The sequence below is a fragment of the Nuphar pumila genome, chromosome 14 (genome assembly GCF_984573655.1).
Source record: "Nuphar pumila chromosome 14, dmNupPumi1.hap1.1, whole genome shotgun sequence".
Taxonomy (NCBI): Eukaryota; Viridiplantae; Streptophyta; class Magnoliopsida; order Nymphaeales; family Nymphaeaceae; genus Nuphar; species Nuphar pumila.
The window spans coordinates 55,011,933-55,037,278 of NC_143262.1; the positions used below are offsets into that span (position 1 = coordinate 55,011,933).

Below are 25,346 nucleotides of genomic sequence, written 5' to 3' on the forward strand. Positions count from 1 at the left end.
ACAAAAATAACTTTATATATGATTCAACAAGCATGTGAATGTAAGAAAATTGACATGCCAAAAATTTGCATAGATCGCCCCATATTTGTAGATCTCATTGAGGATCTGTTACTACGAGATACACATGGTTATATGCGAACTTCATACTATATATGCGAATTTAAAATATTTGTGAAGTTTTGACATATTTCAATTACAAAAAGTTCATAGATTTTGTTATGCCAATTTTGTACTATATATATGAAGTTTCTACAAGTTTCAATTATAGAAAGTTCATAGATTTGGTTATGCGAACTTTATACTATATATGCGTAATTAGTTTGTAAAGTTTTGATGGGATTCTGTTAGAGGAAGTTTGCATATATGGTTATGCGAACTTCGTACTATATATGCAAATTTAGTAAAATATTTGTGAAGCTACAACATATTTCAATTACAGGAAGTTCATATATTTAGTTATGCGATCTTCATACTATATATGTGAATTTAGTGAATTTTTTAAAAAGTTTTTAGGTTTCAGTTACAAGAAGTTTGCAAATTTGGTCATACAAACTTCATACTATATATGCAAAATTTAGTGAACTATTTGTGAAGTTTCAACAGGTTTTAGTTACAATAAGTTTGCAAATTTTGTTATGCGAACATCGTATGGTTCACAAAAAAAGTGTGTGAATCTACCTTTTATTGTGTTACATGGAGAACATACTGATATATCATACGAACTCCGGGAGGTTCGCTTGTGTGAAGGGTAAAATGGTCTTAAACAAGTCAAACATGGAGCATATTTCAAAAACTATAGGGCATTTCAGTAAACATACCATTTTGCCACACAGTATGTTCATTTTTTATTTTTTCATATTTACACAAAGAAACCAACCCCAGGATCAAAGACCTAACCATGCTGCCTTTGTCTACCATACTTATGGTTGATGTCTTGACAACGTAAAACTCTATGGGCTTACCCCTTGCCCCCAGGGAGTCGTCTCGCTTCAGCTTGTGCAAGGGGTGACACCCATGGGATTTAAACCTAGACCACCTGCCTAGAGGCCTAGGTCCCATCCCACTATGCCAAACCCCTTTGAGGCTAACTTAGCTCCATATACTAATTGAATCCTATTGTTTTGACCCGAATTATTAATTAGACCTCTATCTTATTACCAAACTCGGATCCTATTTAGATTGAGTACAGGTTTGGATCTGGTCATAATCGATACATTAACACCCATACATTAGGATCAATACAGTCAACAAAATCCATGTACCCGCCCAACCTTAGACACAGTCACCCAGATATGTAATTCAGGTCAGATCCATGTGAATCTAAATAAAACCAACTCAGGCTTGAGCAATGATTTGTGCTTGGTCTGACTCAACGCAGTTGTATCATGTATCTTTCTGTCAAAACTTTAATGTGGAAAATGCAATAATGTTTGAGGCCAGGTTTCGACACTCATACGTTAAACCTACCATAGCCTCAACCCGAATTGGATATGTATATTAGATTCAAATATGTCCAGATGGGTTAGATCCCTCACCTGTTCGCAGCATATGCAAAGCTCAAGCTCGAGCAAAGCCAACAAAAGACAATTAGCCTATGAGGATATAGTTTTTGTACTATAAGGATGATTGTATACATATCAGGGTGCTTGCACCAAGTTAAGCTTCTGTTTCAAAGTTGGTACTTACGGTATTCCCGAGTTAAAACTCAATCAATGGAAAATAATTGTATTGCATAAAAAATATGATGTGCTTTTCAAAATGCCTTACAATTTCTGTTATTCTTTTTATCTCCAAAATCACAAATATCTGGTTTTAAAAAGACCTTTTTACACTTCTCACATGTGATTTCCTAAATATATGTAAATTTTTTTCAAATATGTGATTGTTTTTTGCATAACAGTCTTTGTTCTCATATTTGTATCTATTTGATCTGTCGTAAAAAACTTGGGCTTTTATAGTCGTTAGAAAGCTAAGACGTAGGCTTATAACTTTTTTGAGTCATTTGCACATATTTTATAAGATTTTCTCTTAAATATATGCAGAGTTCCTCCTATATATGTGATTTCCTCCTAAATATATAAGTTTCCTCCTATATATGATTTTTCTTCTGAACATGTGATTTTCTCTTAAATATATGTGATTTTTTCTTATATATGTGATTTATCATTTTTATATGTGATTTTCTTCTTAAATATATATAATTTTCATAAACGAAAAATTGCATCTATAGGAAGAATTTTGTAACACCCCAAGATTTCTAACACGAAAAATTTGTTTTTTTTTCATCAGCAGAAACATTTTTCAACTTCTTGGATCAAAATCTTGGGTGAGTTATCGATCGGTCAATCGTACTAGTACTAGATTTTTTTATAAAAAGAAACATGTTAAAACAAAACTTTCATTTTCACCAATAGAATATTGTCTATGTAAATAAACAATTCTAAGGTTCTCAAAAATAAAATAACATGAATTCCAAAAATCTAGTCTCCAAGAAAGGAAATGATTTGGCTCTCTGACTCCACCTCAGCTTCCCGTCACTGCTCTGGTAGATCATTCAGTACATGTAATTTTGTAGGGGGTCAATAACCATACTCTCGTAGGAATACAATGACAAAGTTCATGTGTATAGAAGCAGGCATACATGAAGCATCATTCTTCTCATACATAAACAATTATCATTGCATAAACAAATCACAGAACCACAGAAAGACAAAATTTTAAATCTTATGCATAATCAAGTATATTATGCATGACTTACCAATGCAAGTAGATCATCCATCTATGGCATGAGTGGCTTATAATTCTTTCATTTAGGTAGTCTTTCTTAAATGATGCATGATATGCTTCACTAAATGGGCATTACATTTTTGTTTCTCTTTTTAACAATCTATATAGGTCCAACACAGACAATATCCAGATCGAAGTCACTTCCAAAGGGTATATTCAAACAATTTGTGTCTTATTACTTTGAATTTATACTTCCTTTCCGGCCCTAGGTTAGAGACAAAACTTATCAAGAGAGAAACTCTAACACCCTTAACCTGATATACCAGAATTTCATTCAGTCAAACTCATATTCACTACCATCCTACGACACTAGTGGTAGCTATCCCCTGTTTTTATGGCTGGAAAAGCAACCCTCTGTGCTTAACAATACCCCACAGAGCCCGGTGTACCTGCTTACTCTCTCATTGTAAGCAACATGAGAATTAACATTCATTTTCTTAATTAGTTAATCCTCGTGTCATAAGTACTTAAACATTATTCATGTCTTTGTAAGCTTCAATAGACTCCACAGGGCACAAGTACATACGATTTTCATTTGACTCATCATAAAGTCGTTGGCCACCACTTTGGGGCACAAAACAATACACTTTGATTGCATATGTTTTTTTCACTATCATGTGAGCCACAATTTCAATATCATGCTTGAAATATCTCAAAACAATGCATTAGCACACAATTCATTTGCATTTTGTCAATAACATGCATGTAGATCATATTTCTATCATGATGTAGTTACCACTATAAACATACTTCATCCATCATTCATTAATCATACATCTGTAGGATATCATGCAACTAACACATGCATCACACTCCACACATTATAAATATTTGATTTTTGCAACTGCACACACATTTTATCAAAAATCTGATTTTTCTTATAGTAATACTTAACATAAACAAAGACTAAATCACAAATTTACATTCAAAACTACAATGCGTACGATGTTTACCATTTAACATAGGTTAAACCGCATATTGCTTTTGAGCATAAATTGCATACATCTATTTACATACAATATAGGGTTAAATCATAGTTTTTACTTGAACCTAAAACACATATATCATTTTTCATAAAACATCAATTAAATCACAGAATTTAATTTGAATACCAAAACACAAATATTGTTTTACACAAAAACTTAGATTTAACTGCATGTTACCATTTAAATCATAAAACACATATATCATTTTTTTTATAGACCTGACTCAAGAACCAAATATGCTAGGAAAATAATACAATTCCATTGTCATAGATTTTCCTATGTGATCAGACCCATAACATATCGGCAGGACAACGTTATGTACAAGACAAAAAAAATGCAGTTAATGAAAGAAATGCAACCAGTCCAATTACCAAATTGATCACCATTTGATTTGAGAATCAACAAAATCGCCTAACCATCTTAAAGAGAATCAATTAAAAAATCTTATTTTCTCACATCCACATAGTCGTCCATAAACACTTAGGAAATTTTTTTATTATGAAATGAATTTAAACCATGCAGTCTATGCCTACATACTTATACTCTATCAAGTACCTATATATCCGACCGAACAAAAACAACACATATCAATCTAAAGGAAAAGGCTAATAAGACCTTTACGACAAATACCAACATTAGATTATCAAATATAAAATACAGGAAATCCACAACATGAAAAAAACTATCGTTCATGCGGCCTAGACCTACACGCATATACTAATTCAAAGTACCTTCCTCACCAACAGAAAATTGAGGCTGGCTGGGAACACATTGTGGCATTGGTTGAGCTATAGTAGTCTACCAAAAATTGCTCTATCTACTGCTACTTCTAATGGAAGTCACCACCTTCCAACTGTGAGGACATTGAAGCAAGATGGAGAGAGATTGAGAGGAAGTAGGGAAGAAAGGGAATTACTTAGGCTGCCTATAGAGAGGGAGGGAGATGGGAGTTATAATCTATGGAGTGAAAGTAGTGGGTTTTAATTTGGGAGTTTCATAAGCACGGGTCATATATTATGTAGCGGGGAGAGAGTTTTGGATGGGAGAAAGGGTCACGTATAGATGGGTTTTAAATGAGGGAAAAAGGGAGGTGAGAGTTACACTTTTTTTTTTCTTTTTTTTTTATAACTTATGGTTGGGTTTTGTAACTCCCCTCCTTCACGAGTTTTGAGAAGTGGGAGAGTGGGTTTAACCCACCTCCCTCTTCTAATTGTAACCCCCCTTCATAATGTCAAAACATGTAGGCCTCATGATTAGGTATTTATTTTTTATTTTTTAATCTCCTCTTAGTTTAGGTCGGGTCCACTAAAGAGGATGTCTCACTCTTAATGCCTTACCCCTATAGCGTTTTATGACATACTTTTAACTACCATACATATCTTCTAATATCTATTTATGTATATATGCTATTTTCATATAATATCTTATTAACATGAACCCTATCATATTAAATTTATTTCTAATCCTACCTTACTTTTTTTTCTATCATTAAATTTTGGATCCATGTTGGATCCGATCCTATTTGTATCGACTCACACCCATATCCAAAACCATTATGGATTTTGGATCTTGAGATCCAGATCCAAATACTAGAATCCAACATATATATATATATATATTGGATCTTGGATTTTCCTATAAACTAGATCCAAGTATTGGATCCGTTTACCCTAGATATTGGATTTTGGATATTTTAGATACTGAGCAAAGATCCAAAGCCCAATAGGTCTAAATCTGCGAAATTAAATTGTTGGTTTTAAATTTTTCACAAACCTTTAGTTTATTTAAATTGATGGTTCTATTGGTTTTTTAATAGATTAATAAAAAATTTGGATTTGCATTAGTTTATTTACTTAAAACTTTCTAAAAAAATTGTGGGCCTTATTTCCTTCCTAAAAAAAAATTTGCCCACAAAATTTAGTTATGATTACATACCAAATAATTTTGGGTATTTTGCTTTCACCTCTTTCTCTAGTTCCCACATGCATTCCTCAATTTTGTATTGTTATCATCGCACTTTTACCATGAAAATAGTCTTCTTTCATAGTACTTTCTCAAGTCAGTCGATAATCTTTATAGGTCACTCCTCAACCGTATGATCTCTATATATCTCAAGATTCTCATATTAAATGACATGTGTCAGGTCCGGCACATACTTTCTTAGCATTGATACATTGAACACATTATGAATGTTGAAAAAATCAAGAGAAAGTGTCACTCTATACGTTGCTTCTCTGATCTTTTTGAAAATCTCAAAGGGTCCCACATATCTTGGGCAGAGCTTACGCTTCTTGCCAAAATTAAATACACTCTTTGTTAGTGAAACCTTGATGAACACATGCTCTCCTATAACAAAATAAATTTTTCATCGTCTCTAGCGAGCATAGCTCTTTTGATAACTCTGAGTTGTCAAAAGTCTCTTTCTAATCAATTATACTTGATCTGTATAGTGTTAAAGTACAATTGGTGATTCTATAGTCCAATCACTAACTTCACTCTAATAAACAAGAGATCTGCAGGGTCGTCTGTACAAATCCTCATATGGAGTCATATCAATACTTGAATAGAAACTATTATTATAGGCGAATTTTGCTAACTTCAAGTGTTTGCTCCACTCTCCTTTCTTATCCAAAGCATATGCACGTAACATGTCCTCCAATATTTGTATCATCTTTTCTTGAGTTTTGTTCTCAGTGCCTTTTATAGCTGCCCCCAAAATTTTTGAAGTGAATCTTGGATTCCTATCAGAAATGATTGATAATGAATTTTTGTACAGTTTAACGACTTCGTCTATATATAGATCTACAAGACTTTCTAAGGTTTGGTTCATTCTTATTGGTAGAAAGTGTGCTAACTTTGTTAAACATTCAACAATGACCTAGATTGCATCGTACTAATGCCTAATCTTAGGTAACCTACCATAAATACCATAGTAATGTCTTCACACTTTCACTGGGGTATCTCCGTAGCTTGCATCATACTTCCAGGCTTTTGATGTTTAATCTTAACCTATTGGCATACCAAGCATTTTGAAATGTACTTAACAAATTCACATTTCATCTCATTCCACCAAAAATTTTGTTGTAAATCCTTGTACATTTTAGTACTTCCAGGGTGAATAGTAAACTTAGACCAGTGGGCATCATCTAGCAATTCTTTTCTCAATTGTGGATCTTTAGGTACCCATAATCTTTGACTAAACCAAATGCTATCATCTTCTTTTAAGTGTAAAACAATTCTTTTCTCAATTGTGGGTAGGGTAGTTACGCTCGTGTACCTTCAACTGACGAGATGTGTACACAATTATCTTACCATATTGCATTAGAACATATCCTAGGCTTGTTCCAAAGGCATCACTATATATGACAAATCCTCTATAGCCTGATGGTAGTGTAAGTACTAGAGCTGAAGTTAGCTTTTTTTTTTTAACTCTTAAAAACTTTCTTTGCATTGTTGAGTCCACTCAAATTTGATTCCTTAGCGAAGCAACTTAGTCATAGGAGTTGCTATCTTAGAGAAATTCTAGATAAATCTTTTGTAATATCTGACAAGCCCTAGGAAACTATGAATATCTGAGACATTCTTAGGTTGCATCCAATCCATAATTGCTTCTATCTAGGCAGGATTCACAAATACTCCATCCTTTGAGATCATGTGCCCCAAAAACATGTGTTGGGTAGATCATCAGAGAATACATCCTCAAATTCTTTTACAACCCTTATCTCTTCTATAGGTTTTGTATCGAGTTTTATTAAGGAGACACTGGCCAAAAAGGCCCTACACACCCCTTCTCAACGTAATGTTGAGCCTTTAGTACTGAAATCATCCTTCCCTACTTTTCTAACCTACTAGCCTTGAAATCTATGATAAGCTGGTTGGGACGTGTGAAATGCATATGTCCCTCATGGCAATCCATACAAGCGTACTGCTCGTATAGCCAATCCATTCTCAAAATCACATCATACTCAGTCATGTCTAACACGATTAGATTAGCAGAAAGACTCTTCTTTGTAATAAAGACTTCTACCTCGGTAAATAATTTTGAGCAATCGTTCTACTGCCTGATGATGTGATAATTAGATCCAGGTACTGGATCTGTTTACCTTAGATATTGGATTTCATATATTTTAGATATTGGACAAAGATCCAAATCCCAATAGATTTAAATCTGTGAAATTAAATTTTTTATTTTAAATTTCTTACCAACCTTTAGTTTATTTGAACCGATGATTATATTAGCTTTTCAATAGATTAATAAAAAAATTGGATTTACATTACTTTATTTACCTAAAAAAAATTCAAAAATTTATGAGTCTTACAAACTCTGCATATATTTAGGAGAAAATCACATATATAGAAGGAACCCTGCATATATTTAAGAAGTGATCACCGAAAATATATGCAAAAATCACTTATTTAAGAAAAAAATCACATATATAACAAGAAAATTGGAGGAACTATATATATATATTTAAGAGTAAATAGCATAAAATATATGCAAAAATTTCATATTTATTTTTTGTAGAATGGTCTATGTTTTTAGGTTTGTATCTCTCTGCTCTGATATCAAAAACTTGTATTTTTATAGTCATTTGGAAAGCTGAGACATAGGCCTATAACTTTTTTTATTTGAGTTAGAGCTGAAAAATCCCTCTGAGGCGATCTATCTCTATTCTTCTTCTTTTTCTTGATTTTTAGCATGTGGCTAAAAAAATAGAATAAAACAAATAGAAAAGGGGTAGTCAGGCCTGTTCCAATTTACAAAAAATGCTTCTATTTTGGTTTTGAAATGCAAAAGCAGGAACCCTAGAGTGGTTTTTGGTTCTGACTCAAAATAAGAAAGTTATAGTCATATATTTCAATTTTTTAACGATTGTAAAAACGTAAGTTTTCAACATCGGATCAGAAAGATACATAGCTGAGAATAGATACTGTTATGCAAAAAATAGTCATATATTTGAGAGAAAATCGCATATATTTTTAAAATTACATGTATGAAAAGTAAAAAGGTTTTTTTAAAATCCGATATTTGAGATTGTGGACATGGAAAGAATAGCAAAAAATTTAAGGCATTTCGAAAAATGCATCATATTTGCCATATAGTAGGAACGGTTGCTTGAGAGAACGGTATTGAGGAAGCATTTGAGGAATCAAGGAGGTGGTCTTGACAATTTCATTTGTATTTGCGTTCAAAAGCAGAGTTGACAACTACTATTTGTAAAAGTATTTGCCAACTATAAGTATTGAGAACTTTCACTTATTCCAATTTCAACTGTTTTCAGCACCACCTAAGGATTGAGGTGGGTTGGGCAAGATATCGTAGGCCTTGTAATTTGAGGTTGAGCCTGAAACAGGGCCCTAGATAAGCCAGATGACCATCCTTGTAGGGGTGTCATCGGTCGGCTTAACCTGAACCCGGACCAAACCCTATAGGGTCCGGGTATGGTGATAAATAAGAAAACCCGATTAAGACCCGGGCTCCACCTGAGTTCCAATTAAGATCCGCAATTTTTCAATGTAAAAATGATAAAAAAATATATTATTTTTTCAGCTATGGCCTGGGTCTTGATCATGTAGTTCTTATCAGGTTCTAGTATGGTATCTCTTATAATAGATCCGGGTTCAGACCTGATATCATACCTGAAAATTGGGTCCAAGTCTGGTTCCACCTGGGTCTGAACCAAACCCCAACCGTTCACCCCTACTTGTACATAGTTTTTTTTTTTCTTCAAATTCTTGGAGGGGGGGCTGGCCTCTGCCCACCCCCCTTGGTTCCGCACCAAATGCAAGCAGGCCCATTCCGGTTCTGTAAACAAATTTCAGATGAGTTTTGCCGGCGAATAAGTTTCAGAGTGGGTCTAGGTGAGGATCGCAGGGAAGATCTTTGCTTGTTGGTGCTGGTCACGGTAATGGCTTGCTCTTACCCGAGATGTTAGGTTATTCAGCAATTAGAAGACGTATTGAGGGTCGGCATTTCATTCAAGTTTCAGACAAATAACAAGAGATGGCATGCGGCGCTGAGGACTCCTATCGAAGGAAAGGGCCGTACCCTTCTTTTTCTCAATCAAAATTCATTCATACCCTAGGAGAAGGATGACCTAACGTTGTCTTTTGGCATGTCCCACTGTCTAAATTGCTTCATATTTCTGTCAGGCTAGAGGACATTCCGGAATGACAAACATGCACACTGGAATCCCCGATCGAATCAACTCAACCGTAAATTGTGCAAAACCAAAATGATACACCAACTGGCAACTCCCTGGGGGTAAGCGGTAAGCCCATCAAGTTTTACGCTGTCAGGACAGTGACGGTAAGTACGGTAGGCAGGGTCAGCGCGGCTAGGCCTCTCTGTTCCTTGGGGTGGGTGGTTACTCTGTGTAAATATCAAAAAAATGATACACCAACAATTAGCGACATCACCAAAGCATTCATCATCAGAAAAAAGGGAGAAAAAAAAAGTAAACAGCTTTAGATGAAATGTCCTTCCATTTTTTTAAATATAATAGTGCAACCAGATATTATAAACTTCCAAAGCTCCATTAAATAAGGCCATTTCATGAGTTTCCAAATATTTTTCGTTTAAGCAAGATTTATCTACTCACTAGAGCAACCCATCTTAAGTGTAATCGTAGCTCATCGAGTCCATCAAGAATATTGTCAGAACATTTCGTTCTTTCAGCAATAAAAGATGAGGGCTAGAAGTTACTATGGAAGGTGACATTTGACTGCATATCATTCATAAACTAGATGCATTACACTGAGGAGATGATTAAAATTCTCTCGTTTTTCCGTTGTTCCAAATAAAAGATTAATTAAGGTAGACTAAAACAGATTATGTTGATATCATCAGTAACAAATTTGCCAAGAACACCATCATTCCCTGCAATTAAAACTTCAATATGATAATATTTACTTCACATAAACCAGGTTTTATTAAGACTAAGCACAACTATTAGTAAAGACGGATACAAGATTACCGTTTGATGCGTCCCACTTTTCACTAATAATGGAAAAAGCCTCGTCACAGATAGACATTACATAAGACCTTATCTGTGTGTGCAAGGCATAGGTGCCCCAGTAACTGTGTGGAAGCATATCTTGAACACCTGCCTTGCAATAGCAGGCACCATCTATTCAATCAAAATCACAAAAGAATCACGAATTGCACAACTGAAACCAGAGCAAATTTAGAAGCAGCCAGTCCAATCAATGGGCATATGAAACAGCTATACACTTGAAACTCTTCTTGTTGGATCAAACTGTATGCCACAGCCAATTGACAGTTGTCCCTTGAATCCTTTTGAAAGAAAACGTTCAATGGCACATGCTGAACTGCTCAACCCAACCAACATGTTCTGCTTGTTCGACTCACAAGCAGCATCCCAGTATTCCAGTTTTTCATCAAGTGAAAGAATCCTAGCTCTCTTTGATTTCATATCATTTGTATTGCATAAGTTTCGAGAGGAAAAATGCCCTGGTACAACTTTGGAGTCATCGACAGCAGTAGCATATTTCCTTTTGAAGCCCGGGAAAACATTCAACCCTATCAAAGCCACATAAAAAGATGGATGAAGTATCGACAAGGTCAGAACACTATCATGCATGAGAATGCTATAAAGTGCAACCAAGATATGCCAAGTATGGGTTCCGCAGAATATGAAATAGTTGTTTCTAAGAAAATATGAGAATCAGAACCATCGCCTAGCTCACCGGGAAGAGGATTGGAGAAGCCATATTCTCTGTGCGTGCTGTCACAATCACATTCAAGATTCGAAAGGCTGCAACCATTTGAATGAGTGGTTCTGCAATGTAACAAGGGAAAGCATGTTTCTCAGAAGAATTTGCATTGACACAGACACATTAATACACATGGCTTTTAGTGGCTGAAATGTTCGCCACATCCTTTTGCTCCAATCAAATTTTGAAACACCATGTCAGCTCAATATATCAATCGTATGCAGCAGAGATCATTATATAATTTTATAGGTTAATTTACCAATTATACTTCAGGAATTTATGGAATCGTATAATGTGTATTTTGTGTAAGTTTACTAAAATGCCGTTTGTGATGAAATTAATGCACAGCACACCTAGAGTAAATATGCCCTTGTTATGAAAAATGGTGCACAGAACACCTATAGCACTTCCAAACTGGGCAAAATAGACATGGTGCAATTTGCAACATATATATTGAGAGACATTTTGCACACTAGCATCACCCTATATATGTACGGACAATTTGCTGTGACACTATATATATATATATATATATATATATATATATATATATATATTGAGAGAGAGTAGGCAGTAGCTGCCTACCACTTTTCTAGCCTACCGCATCCGAACGGGTGTTTTCAGGTTGTTTTTTGCAAATCTGACCCTGCAGATGTGTTCAACATGGCCGATTTGCTAGTAAACGACACCTGGATCATGTTTTTTAATAGAAAACATTACTCTTTAGGCCTTCAATATTTATGAGAATTGTAGACCATCGATTTTAACCCATATCAAAACCTACTTGTGTATCGGAATCGGACGATCCAAGAGTCTATTCCTATAAAATCAAGCATGTAGAACACATCTGCATGGTCAGATTTAAGGAAAACATGGAAAACCCTTCAATAGTCTAGTAGGCTGGCAGTAGGAAGCTACAACTTTTCCTATATATATATATATATATATATATATATATATATATATATCGAGAGAGAGAGAGAGAGATGGGCATAACATTGGACGGCCATCTCATCGAACGAGGGTCAGACACACTCACCACATCAATTTAGCACAAAAAAGGGCCTTTAGCAGCAGCAGCATGCTGATGATAGTGCGCGCTCGTCCAATGTTACTTCTCTCTCTCTCTCTCTATATATATATATAGGAAAAATATATGGTGGTTTTGTACCATGATACAATACAATGGTACACATTCTTGTTCACATATATCTAGCCACCAAATGATAAATCTAACAGTATACCTGCGTTGAGAAAGAGAGAGAGAGAGAGAGAGAGACAAAGAGATGAAAGCAAGAGGTGAGCGGCTGTCACGATTTCAGTATGAAATCGTGACCTAAACTATTCATTTATAACTTAATTTTACAGAGGTATGGATCCGGGTCTGGTGTATCCAGACCCGATTAAAATATAACGTATATTGTACACATTTTTTTTACATGGATCAAGTTGGATCTTTTTCACCTTTTTCACCCCCCCTCAAGTTGATCATGGTTTTGGACCATGAACAACTTGCCTTTAAGCATCCAAAAACGATCCTTTGTTAACCCTTTGGTAAATATGTCTGCAACATGTCTTTTTCTTCAACCTTCTGTCTCACAAAGTGTTGGTCAATCTCAATGTGCTTAGCACGACTGTGATGTATTGGATTGAATGACATGTTGATAGCACTTTGGTTGTCACGTAGCAAGGTAGTGTGAGAGATCTTTTATCCTACTTCAGTTAGTAGATGCCTGATCCATGTGACTTCGGCAGTAGCAGCAGCCATGGATCTATACTCAGCCTCAGTGCTTGATCTAGCGATAGCCTTTTGTTTTCTACTGCTCCAAGAGACTAAATTTCTTCCAATGTAGACACAATATCCTGATGTAGATCTTCGTTCGTCAGGATCTTCTGCCCAGTCCACATCACAGTATACAATAAGTTCGTGTTCATCTTTGCCATATGACTGTGGTGAATATATCAATCCATCCCCAATAGTTCCTTTCAGATATCTAAGGATTCTCTTGACCGCTTCCATGTGTCCAGTACGTGGCGCATGCATAAATTGAGACACTTGATTGACTGAATAAACGATGTCAGGTCTAGTGAATGTGAGGTACTGTAACATTCCTATTATGCTTCGATACCTGGTGGGGTTATCACACAGATCTCTATGATCAGCGCTAAGTTTTTGATGAAGCACACTCGAAGTTCCTAGAGGTTTGCAGTCTTTCATACCTGCCTTGCTGAGAACGTCTACGGTGTACTTATGCTGAGTGAGTGTCAAACCATGAGTCTGGTTATCAACTTCTACACCAAGAAAATAACGTAGAACTCCAAGATCTTTCATTTTGAACCTTTGACCTAGCAAGCCTTTTACTTCTTGACTGTGAGCGGTAGAGTTTCCTGTGATGATAATATCATCGACATAAAATAATAATAGAGTGGTCACAGTCTGACTTTTAAAAATAAATAATGAGTGGTCCAACATGGAACGTGAAAATCCATGTTTCTGAATCTCTAGCGAGAAGTTATCAAACCAAGAGTGAGATGCTTGCTTCAGACCATAGATAGCTCTGTTTAACCTACACACATGGGTTTTACAATTTTGTTCTGGATATCCAGGGGGTTGCTCCATGTATACTTCCTCCTTTAAATCTCCATGCAAGAATGCATTTTTCACATCGAGCTGACTCAGTTCCATCCATGTTTAACAGCGAGAGAAATAATAATTCGAATTGTTCCCATTCTTACAACCGGACTAAAGGTCTTATCATAGTCTTGCCCTGCTTCTTAAGTGAATCATTTTGCCACAAGCCTTGCCTTATATCGTTCAATGGTTCCATCTGGCTTGTGCTTTATTTTGTAGACCCATTTACATCTGACAACATTTTTGTCAGGTGGTCTGGGAACAACTTCTCAGGTTCCACATTCATGTAAGACTTGCATTTCATCATTCATGGCTTCTACCCATTTGGTAGAAGTGACTCCCTGATAGTACATAATGGGCTCATCTTCCTTATTGAGTGCAATTAAAAAGAGTTGCAGATCCAAGGAGAAGTTGTTATAGCTAACCCACCTGTCAAAGGGATGTCGTATGCGGTTTGATTTTCTGACCTCAAGAGTATGAGAAGGAGTTGAATTGGCGATTGAGACATGATCTGAATGACTTGATGCTGTCGGTCTCTGTCTAGAATAGACAATGCCTTTGTATCTGCCCGGTACTTCCTCTGCATTCTGTGATCCCGGCGTCCCAATGTTCTCAAACATCTCTTCTTCTTGTTGCACGCAATCTGAGGAACATGCTTCATTGGAGCCAACAAAAAAGTTCTGAACTCAGCCAAGGATAGTAAACTTCAGTTGGCATGTTCGTTGCGTCAGCTCTGTCATCAAAGTTTTGTTCATCAAAGACAACATTTCTTGAGATTCTGATACGTTTGTTGGTGGGATCATAACACCTATATCCTTTGTAGTGATCTGCATATCCCACAAACCTACACTTCTGGGCCTTGTCCTGAAACTTGTTTCTCAGAGACTGATCAATATGCACATAGCTAACACATCCAAAAACACGCATATCATGATAACTAAGATGAGCTACAAAAAGACAGTGATAAGGAGACTTATTTTTCAAAACCATGGGCAGTGTATTTATCACATGCACGACAGAATGAAAAGCTTTTGTCCAGAGGTTGATGGGAAGATTACTGTCATGAAGCATACTCATGGCACTTTCAACGATATGTCTATGTTTTCGTTAAGCAATTCCATTTTGTTGAGGAGTGTGAGGGCAAGACACCCTTCTTCCTATTCCGTTATTTCGAAGAAAAGAAATAAAATCACAGGATGAGAATTCCCCACCTCCATCACATTGAAAAAATTGAATGGACTCAGAGAATTGATTTTTGACCAAGGAAAGAAAATTTTGAAACAAAGAGAAGACTTCTGACTTATTTTTTATGAAATATATCCAAGTGTATCGAGAATAACTATCAACAAAGATTCGGTAGTATCTGCTTCCATATCCAGAGACAATTGGGGTGGGTCCCCATACATCAGAACAAATAATCTCAAAAGGTTTTGAAGCCCTCTTATTAATTGAATGAAAAGGCAATACATGACTCTTGCATGAAAGACAACTGGAACACTTATGACTGCTCTCATCCCCATTGAGACTTTCTTTTGGAATGAGATTATTAGAGACAAGTTTTCAATAAAATGACCCCCACAATGTCCTAATCGACTATGCCATAATAATGGCTTATTACATTCAGAAATACTAAAAACATTAGCATAAAAGGGTGAACATGAATCTAATGAAGGCTTCGAATTCAGATGAACAGGGCGGACAACATAACATGGAGCTTCTTCAAAGACATATATATTGCCTCGTCTCTTTCCTTCAGCGAATGTTTCCCTCGTGCGTAGGTCTTTGACCTGCACAGAAGAGGGGGTAAATTCATCTGAAGCATTATTATCATCAATAAGTTTGGAAACAGAGACAATATTTTTCTTGATGTCAGGAGCATGAAGAACGTCAGAAAGAGTAAGAATAGAATATGACATGGGAATGACAGTTTTTCCAACATGAGAAACAGGATGGTGGGATCCATCTCCAGTGACAATCTTATTTTTTTCAAAATAAAGAATAGCGTTAGAAATTTTACCTGCATCACCTGTCACATGAGTTGCTGCCCCTGAGTCGACAAACCAAGTGCCTTCGTCATTCTGCTTCAATTTCAACTCTGACAAGGTAGATATCAACAGATCTTTAATCTCTCCACTGTCTCTGGTATTTGTGAATCTTCTTTTGGTTTCTGTCTGTGGACCCTTTCCTTTATTTTCTGGATTATGCCAGCAGTTCGCCTTGATATGCCCCTTTTTGTTACAAAGGAAGCAAGTAGGGATAGATCTTGGTCCTTGCGCATGAGCTAATATGTTTGGAGTGGGAAGCAGATCACGCCCTCCGTATCCACTTCGCCCTTGTCCTCCTCGTCCCCTTCCTTTACCATAAATCACGTCTGTGGCAAAAACTTCTTGAGAATTTGGGTGAATGTGTGTTTCTTCAGAGAATCCCTTCAGAGTCATTTCATACTGGATCAATTTGGCTCGTAGCTCATCAAAATTAGGAAGAACAGGAAGGCACAATAGTGAAGTGACTATCATATTGTAGTCAGATCTCAATCCACTCAGAGTTTGTTGCACCATGTCATTGTCACTTACGGCACATCCTATAACTGCAAGCTGATCTGTAATGATTTTTATCTTGTTCAAATATTCCATGATGGTCATGGAGTCTTTTCTTAACAGCTGAAATTCTCTTTTCAGAAAAACCATCCTTGCTTGAGAAACCTGCGAATACGTCTGAACCAGTCGTTCCCAGAGTTGTAGTGTTGTACAATTGTCGGGAATGGCAACAAGGACCTCTTGAGACAGGGTTGAGGTGATGTATGCAACAACTGATTGATCTTTCTTTACCCAATTGAGAAATTCTATATTTTTGACATACACGATCGAACTCGCCCCTTGATCATCTTTCTCTTCTCTCGGAGCAAATTCTGGTGGGACTGGGGTGGTTCCATCCAGGTGACCTAAGAGACCTTGGCTCCTTATAAAAGGAATGATTTGCCTCTTCCAAATCAAGAAGTTTGAGGTATTCAACTTTTCAGAAACGAGTTGATTGAGAAAACTTGAAGAAACATGTGATTGGGAGGAATAAGGATCCATAGAGAATGAAATTCAGCAAGAATGCTCATGAAATGCTCAGCCCCTCTTTCTCCTTTTTTTTTTACGACTATCAGATTCAGAGAATAGAGAGGCTGTTAGATTCAGAGAATAGAGAGACTGAACCCCTTTGTTTACACTCGAGAAAATTGATATTGAAACTTTCCCACGTTAAATATATTTTCAAACAAGTAGCAAAAGAGAAACATGAAAGGGAACTTCACAGCAAATATATTTGAATATGTAGAAATATATGCGTGGAGGAGATTGGACAAACGATAGCAATAAAAAGGAGTCACGCAAGCAATATCCAACAAAAAAAATGAAATGGGGCACTCGATAGGTTTGGGTTTCAGCCACTCATTTTTGTTTTTGTTTTTTTTTACGATCTGGGTTCACGTGAACAGGATTCACGTGAATCTCAGATCCAAGTGAGAAGCAAGCCCACGTGCGATGTGGGTACACAAAAAAAAAATCCGAAAAGGGAAAAGAATGAGGAAAGAACAAGAGAAGGAAACGAAGAAGAGTAGAAAAAGGGGAAAAACCTAAAAACTCCGATGGTCACACCTGCTGGAAACCTCCTTCCTTTTTTTTTTGCCCTTAGACAGATTTTAGCTCTGATACCATGTTAGAAATCCACCCATACCTGCGTTGAGAAAGAGAGAGAGAGAGAGAGACGAAGAGATGAAAGCAAGAGGTGAGCGGCTGTCACGATTTCAGTATGAATTCGTGACCTAAACTATTCATTTATAACTTAATTTTACAGAGGTATGGATCTGAGTCTGGTGTATTCAGACCCGATTAAAATATAACGTATATTATACACATTTTTTTTACATGGATCGGGTCGGATCCCGGGTTGGATCCTTTTTCACAGATGTGTTTAACAGTCACAAATATCGGCAATATTTTCAAAATATAGTGATATTATCGCAGTAAATTCAGAAAATGATAATATAGGTAAAATATCCTGATATTTTGAAAATATCGCTATATGATCATGAGAATATCGCGATATTATCAATTAGTTTTATGGTTTTTATTTATTTTTTACATTTCAAATATATTTTTCTTCTTTCTTTTACATGTTTCACTTATTTCTTTTATTATTTATGTATTTTTTGTCTAAGACTATGAAATCTGTGCAGTGATGTATGAACCGCATAATGCAATATTAGAAAATGAACGGAGCCACTAGATAGCATGAGACAATCAATAAAATGTAAGCTCTCTCTCTCTCTCTCTCTCTCTCTCTCTCTCTCTCGCTCTCTCTCTCTCTCTCTCTCTCTCTCTCTCTCTCTCTCTCTCTCTCTCTCTCGTGTGTGTGTGTAAAAAGCCAAGAGCATACACTCTAAGATTCTGCAATACTAAAAAGTAAAAACATAAAAGCACAAACACTATAAGGCCCATATAATGATGCAACAAGTTATTTTGCAAAAAAGTAATAAGATATCAAATTTGTTCAATCTACACTTAAATTGAGAAATAGGAAAAAGAACCATACTTGTACATGTGTTCAACAAAATCATCAATGAGGACCGGCCAGGCACCTGTAGGTCAGGAAACAAACATTTGAATGCATATTAAAGTATCAAACAACAGAAAGTGGTTAATGATCATGGTTACCGGAAACACCCTAACAGAATGGGAAACATGTTTCTCGGGAAGTCATTTTCAAAACAAGAAAAGCTGCATTTCCGAAACGTTTGGGAAACGCCAAAAAGATTATAGGAAATGTGTTTCCCTTTCGTGAGATACATGTTTCTCATGTTTCATTTCATTAATTTGTTATTAAGGCCTTTTTTCCTTAAACGTTTCCCACACATTTCCCAATTTGCGCCTGAAAAGCCTCGTTTCCCGTTCTGTTTCCCAAGACATTTTCCGTTTCTGTTTCCCTTTCTGGCAACCTTGTTATTGATGCACATGATCCTTTCAATCTTTCTCAGCTACATGCGTGTAAAAAACGGGACCTTCAGCTCGTAAAGGATACTAAGTCTTAATTGCTGGTAGAATTTGAATTTGTATGAAATTTCTTTTTTGATAAGATGATGTTATTGAAGTTACCTCTAAGATACAATAGTGCATAACTAGTGGTGAATGTTCTTTCAGTAGACTATGCGGATCATTTATCTATTATTACATACCCAGAAAAGCTTGACTTATCAGATTTTCATGTTTCAATAAAAGCAGGCAAGGGATGCAACAAAAAGTAGCACTACATTAAGAATCATTAAAAATTTTAGATACATACTAAAGTAGAGTTTGCTTGTGAAATACAATATGAACTCAACCAGATTTTGAAAAGAGGAAAACACTAACCTTCTAAAGAGTATCAGCATTGTACTCAACAAACTGCTCATATACAGATGCAAATGGATTTTCCTAAAAGCGATAAACCAAAGGTCCTATTTCGGCAATATATTAGCATTATTTTCCAAGTCAAACTTTGATGATCTATTTAAAGATTAATTTCATTAACTATGAAGAGAAGAAGTGGAAATATTAATTGAGGGATTGTTAAGCATATAAAGTGTGTGTTATATTTGATGTAAGGGTATTGTCATCATTCAAGTTAAAAAAGGATTTAAGAGGTGAATCAGTAATCCTTACAGGGGTATTTTTTGTCAAGATTTTAATATAAATATCCCTTGGGGAGACGTACATCCCTATAGAGAAGAGTGCTGATTCCTTTACAGCTCTAATCACTTTCTCCTTTTTTCTTCCTCTATCACTTTTGCCTCAATATTTCAGGGCATCTTTTCCAAGGCATTTCCAGTTAGTACCAGAGCAAGACTCGCCTATTCAAGGTTGTTTCTTATCCAGGATAGGTTTATACTTGTCTTAATCTTGCTTTATTTCTTTACTCCATTTCTCTCTGTTTATCTACATATTTCTCTATTCTCTCATTTCTTGAATATTTTCTTTTCCTTTTTGTCGTCTTGTTCTCCCAATATTTTCCTAATCTTGCTTCCTTGATTTCCAATCTTTCTTCCTTATTATCTCTGAAAGATAAAGGAGAAAAGTTTGTCTCTTCTATTGCATTGGTTTATACATAGATACATACATATACATACACATATATATGCCATCATTTAAAAAAAGAGAGGCCACATTAGGTCTGACAAGGTATTCAATATTGCACCAGATCTGAACATCTCCTATCCTCAAAAAAATTTGCCATTGACATCAGAATTCTGTAACTGAGTGCATTTGTGCCTCTTTTTCTCACTGTCAGGTTCTTTTTTCTTTCTTTTTTTGAATGATTTTGACAGCCCTTATTCATTCTAATCATTTTGCTTTATTTTTATTGTTAGTTGATTCCTTTCAGCTTCCCTTTATTCTTATTTGTTTTCTCTCCTTTCATAAATAAAAACTAAGGTTTGGACTCCACCTCATACGCAGATGAGATTTTAGATCTGAACCCCTTACTGTTTTCTCTGTCACAGCCTCCATAAATCCAACCATGAACCCTTCTTTCCTTAAACCTGTTCTGGACTAGTTTGATTTGATCAACCTTATCACTTGAAAGAAACAAATCCTTGCCTTCATTGGCAGCCTGAATCTGATGGGAGCATCTTGAAGATACTCTAGGGGTTCCTACTTGAGTTCATTTTCCAGGAAGAGACAAAGGAAGAATAAAGAGTTTTTCTACAGTAAAAAATCCTGCATATGAGGTATGGAATAAAGAATAATCAATCATTAGTCGCCTACATCACTACTACCTTGTCATGAGAGGTTTTACTGCAGGCTAAATAGTCAAAAGCACTAGTCGGTGCCTAGGCGCCAACCCCTAAAAGGCATAGTTGGTGCCTAGGCAGGACTAGTTGACCTATTCGGGACCAAAAACAGAAAAAAAATAAAACATTAAATAATTACAATACATTCTTAAAAGCAATATAAAATACATGTTTAACATAGTTTATGAAGCTAAACAACTAAAACTTAAAAAAAATCATGAATGAATTTAAACAATTAAAACATAATTACATTCTAACATTTAATTTCATCTAAACAAATATTTGTTTAGCTGTCACCAGGAAACACAAAAAATTAAAATTATTTAAATAAATAAATAAACATAAAAATAAGAAAAAATACTGAAAAACTTAAATATTTCAAAATACTCAAACAAAACATGATTATAATGTTTTAAATAGTATAAAACAAATGTAAAATACCTTGGTGCCCCTCCCCCAACCTAGGTGGCCTAGGCTAGATTTTAACTACAGACTGCAAGTACCTAAGGGCATCTTAGTGGCAGACTTGTGGGTTATGTTACATCGGCAGTTTAAGAAAATTTCCATCCCTAAGGTATATTTTAAGTGGGAGTTTGCTGAATCAAAAATGGAGAACTCCACCATTATAGAGTATCTCAGTCACATCAGGTCCATCACCAATCAGTTAGCTGCTACTGGGGTACCAATCTCCGATGAAGACATCGCCTGAAAATTATTTGTGGATTTGGATTGGAGTGTGATATATTTGACATGATGTATGCTTGACATGTAGCATGTCCCTTTTTTTATGAGCTATAAAACGTGCTTCTTAAACATGAGGCTATGTTCGATATTTCTACCGGCTCCAAGAAGGAATCGGACTCCACTATTTATGATGTTCTCATTACCACTACTACAGCTCCATAAGACAAATGGTTGTGAGAATGGCATTCTTTCCGCACTCCCAGTATCCAAATCTGGAGAATCACATGAAATGTACAAAAAACATGGGCAAACTAGTTTAGATTGTGATTGGCCATATATGTTCTTACCAATGTTGTGAAAAGTGCTGTGGCGTAATGTAGCACTCCACCAAAAACTGAAGCGAGGAGTAAGCCACAAGGGGTAAGGCGTCCTCAGAATTTTTTTTCTTTAACTTTAAAAAAACCTTTAAAAATATCTACAAATACAAATAAATAATAGAAATGCTTTATTGATAAAGTAACAATTAATAACATAAAATTGCAAATAAATAGCGAAATTAACATTTTTTTCTTCTTCTACAGAAAATTGCAAATATAAATAGTTTTCTTTCTTTTTTTCTGTCTCTCTCTCTTTATTTCTTTTTCTTTCTTTTTTTCTTTTTTTCTTTTTTTCTTTTTTTCCTTTGTTCTTCCTTTCTTTTTCTTTCTTCCTTCCTTTCTTCCTTCCTTTTCTTTCTTTCTTTCTTTTTTTCTTTCTTTCTCTTTCCTTCCTTCCATTTCTTTATTCCTTCATTTGTTTCTTTCTTTCCTTTCTTTTCTTTTCTTTTCTTCTCTTTTTTTCTTTCTTTTCTTTTCTTTTCTTTCTTTTCTTTCTTTTCTTTCTTTTTTTTTGTTGAGCTATTTACCTGCAACTCAAGGAGCAGAGGGCCTCACCTCAAGGCGAGGCGGGCTATTTTCACCTTGAGGCACGTTTTTTATAACTATGGTTCTTACTCCTGTTGTTCACCATCTAGCATGCTTTCAGAATCTTATAGCTAGTTTCGCTCATGCACTGATTCTTACCAAAGGGAAATTTGGGTCCTCATATGAAACTAGCCTTATTTATTATTCTTCTCAAATATCTGCTTGTGCTCCTTATGCACCCTCTCAATCTTTGTCTCAAGATGATGATACAAATGAACACTGCATTGAGTCATAGGGCATGCACAGCTCATAGGTAGAACCCATCAATTTCAGCATGCAGAAAGAGGTGGTGGTCAGTTTTCTAGTTTTTGATATATTGACTATGCACATCTCATCATGTGATGAGTGCCCTTAGTATGTTTTTTAATGCAATTACTTATCGTAGTTTAAGTAAAATTGTTATTAGTGATGAAAAACATCACCTCATCACTCGTAAATCCGGAACAATGATACTGTCTGATACTTTTCTTGTTCATGATATTAAAAAAAATATTATTTGTTTCTCAATTGTGTGATAAAATGAATTCTCATGTGTTTTGTTCTTCATGTTCTATTTTTGTAAAGGATATTTACATGAAGTCAATGCTCATAAAAGGATGATGTGGGGTTCTCTACATCATGAATGAAATCAAGCTCTTGTCGTTCTAGTCCTCGTAGATGTTCAGCTCTTGTCCTACCAACTCTAGTCCTTATTCACGCTTGTTTTATCCATGCAAAGTCATAATAAAGATACCACACTAAGGCATAGGGAACTTGATCATTGCAATTCAAGTTTTATTCATCCGCTATATAATAGAAACCTTATAATTCAATGAATAAGATTCTCAAAGTTCGTTTTTCATGTTCTACTTGTCACATGTATGAAGCAACAAGCTTCCTTTTGGAAACCTGCCTCTGTTTTGTGTTGTTCCAAATCACTATACTATGTCACTTTCATTGACAACTTCAGTAGATTTACTTGGATTTTCTTCCTTAAAAAAATTTTCTACTTTCCAAGGGTTCAAGAATTATATTGAAAATCAATTTTCACGCAAAATGCTCATAGTGAGAAGTAATGGTGGTGGTGAATAGACCACACCTCCAGTAACTTTAACCAATACCTCCATGATACCAGTATTTTGCATGAGATGTCTTGTCCTAGTACGTCCAAACAAAATAGTGTGGCAGAGTGTAAGCATCAAACAAAAGAGAAATTACTCTCACCATGATGACTGAATCAAAGTTGAAGTCATTTATCGACTAAGCCTTTTACTCTATTGCTTATGTCATAAATTGAATGCCTCCAACCTCTTCAGATGGGGGCATGCTATATTTCCTCTTGTTTGGAAAAGACCACGATCATTCCCATCTAAGGATTTTTGGATGCCTGTGTTATGTACATGTGCATAGTTCCTCACATAATCAACTCTCCAAGCACTCAAATTTGTCAATTTGTTGGATATGATGATGAAATCAAGGGAAAACGGTATTTCACCTATAGCACTAATCCTATTGTCATATCTCGTATGTTTTATTTAATGATAATAGAGCAGGCAATTGCAAAGAAGAGGTTGGATATATTCAGCCAAGTATGTTTTCTAGTTTTTGGCCAACAGGACGGCATGAAGCCCTTAATACCAGTGAAGAAAACGCAGTGATAAACAGTGATAGTGCTGGGAACAGTTCAACCGATCCTCCAGCTGATGCTAAAGCTCTTACATTATAGAATGATGTGCATATTCTAGTGTTGTTCCACAGCATGAAAAGGAGTACCACTGATTTGCATCATTCAGCATGATTTATTCTAGTAGAAAGGCTAATCAAATGTGCACTCATGCCATGAGAATTGCTTAACAGCCTATATAAAAAAATATACTGCAACATCTTAGTGATTTTCAAGAGCCACATAATTCTGGCAACCTACTGGTTTGGCAGAAAGTTCGCCATTATAGGTCAGAAAGTCTCAACCAGTACGTCATCCTCCAGAAATATGGGTTAGTTACTACACATTTTCTTTGTAACTGAATGTTTTTGCAGCTACCATTTCTCATGACGAAGAGTCATATCAGCGCAAAGAAGCACGTCAAAATCTTTATTAGGTGGAGACAATGAATGAGAAGATGAAAGGTCTTGATGAATGCAGTACATGGGAAGTGGTAAGTAGACCCAAAGATAAGAATGTTATAATGTATAGATGGGGTCTAATCTTTGTAAAAAAGTACAAAGCAAGGGCTATAGCCAAAGGCTACACATAAGAACATGGGTTAGATTTCAATGAGACTTTTGGCCCAATTGTATGTGTAGGGACTACAACGTGAAGAATGCATTTCTTTATGGTTCTCACCAAGAAGAAGCTCAAGAAAGAAATTTATAGGTTGAAGCAAGCTTCCAGAGCATGATTTGAGACTTTCAGTATTGTAATAAAGTCACTTGGTTTTTCTCAAAGTCAGTATGACCACCTCGTTTTTGTTCATTTTGATCCAAATGGCATTAGTATTCTTATTATTTATGTAGATCATATTGTGTCACAGGAGATAATGCAATTAGAATTCAAGAATTAAAGAGGATTCTTCATGTTAAGTATGATATGAAAGATTTGACTCTTATAAAGTATTCTCTTGGTGTGCAAGTTGATCAACAACAAGATTCCTTGGTCATTACTTAATACAAATATGCCCAGGTTTTTTCTTTAGAAACATGGGATGCTTGAATGCAAGCCTACCAAGACACCAATGGCCCAAAGTACTAAATCACAAGAGGCTCAAGAA

At 35.7% G+C, this 25,346-nt stretch overlaps 1 protein-coding gene across 2 annotated transcripts in view; it reads right to left on the bottom strand.

Moving 5' to 3' along the window:
• Nucleotides 1-10,681: 10,681 nt before the first annotated feature.
• The window catches only part of AAR3 (defective in cullin neddylation protein (DUF298)), an 83,170-nt gene continuing 68,505 nt past the window's right edge, over nucleotides 10,682-25,346 (bottom strand). Inside the window, exons 7-9 of one of the 2 annotated variants that reach the window (XM_089986612.1) lie at nucleotides 18,721-18,766; nucleotides 11,484-11,575; nucleotides 10,682-11,316 (exon numbers count right to left, since the gene is read on the bottom strand). In XM_089986612.1, the coding sequence (XP_089842738.1) occupies nucleotides 11,000-11,316; nucleotides 11,484-11,575; nucleotides 18,721-18,766 (455 nt within the window). In that variant the 3' untranslated portion in view covers nucleotides 10,682-10,999. The remainder of the gene's footprint in view (nucleotides 11,317-11,483; nucleotides 11,576-18,720; nucleotides 18,767-25,346) is intronic. The other variant, XM_089986613.1, reaches the window with a different exon arrangement.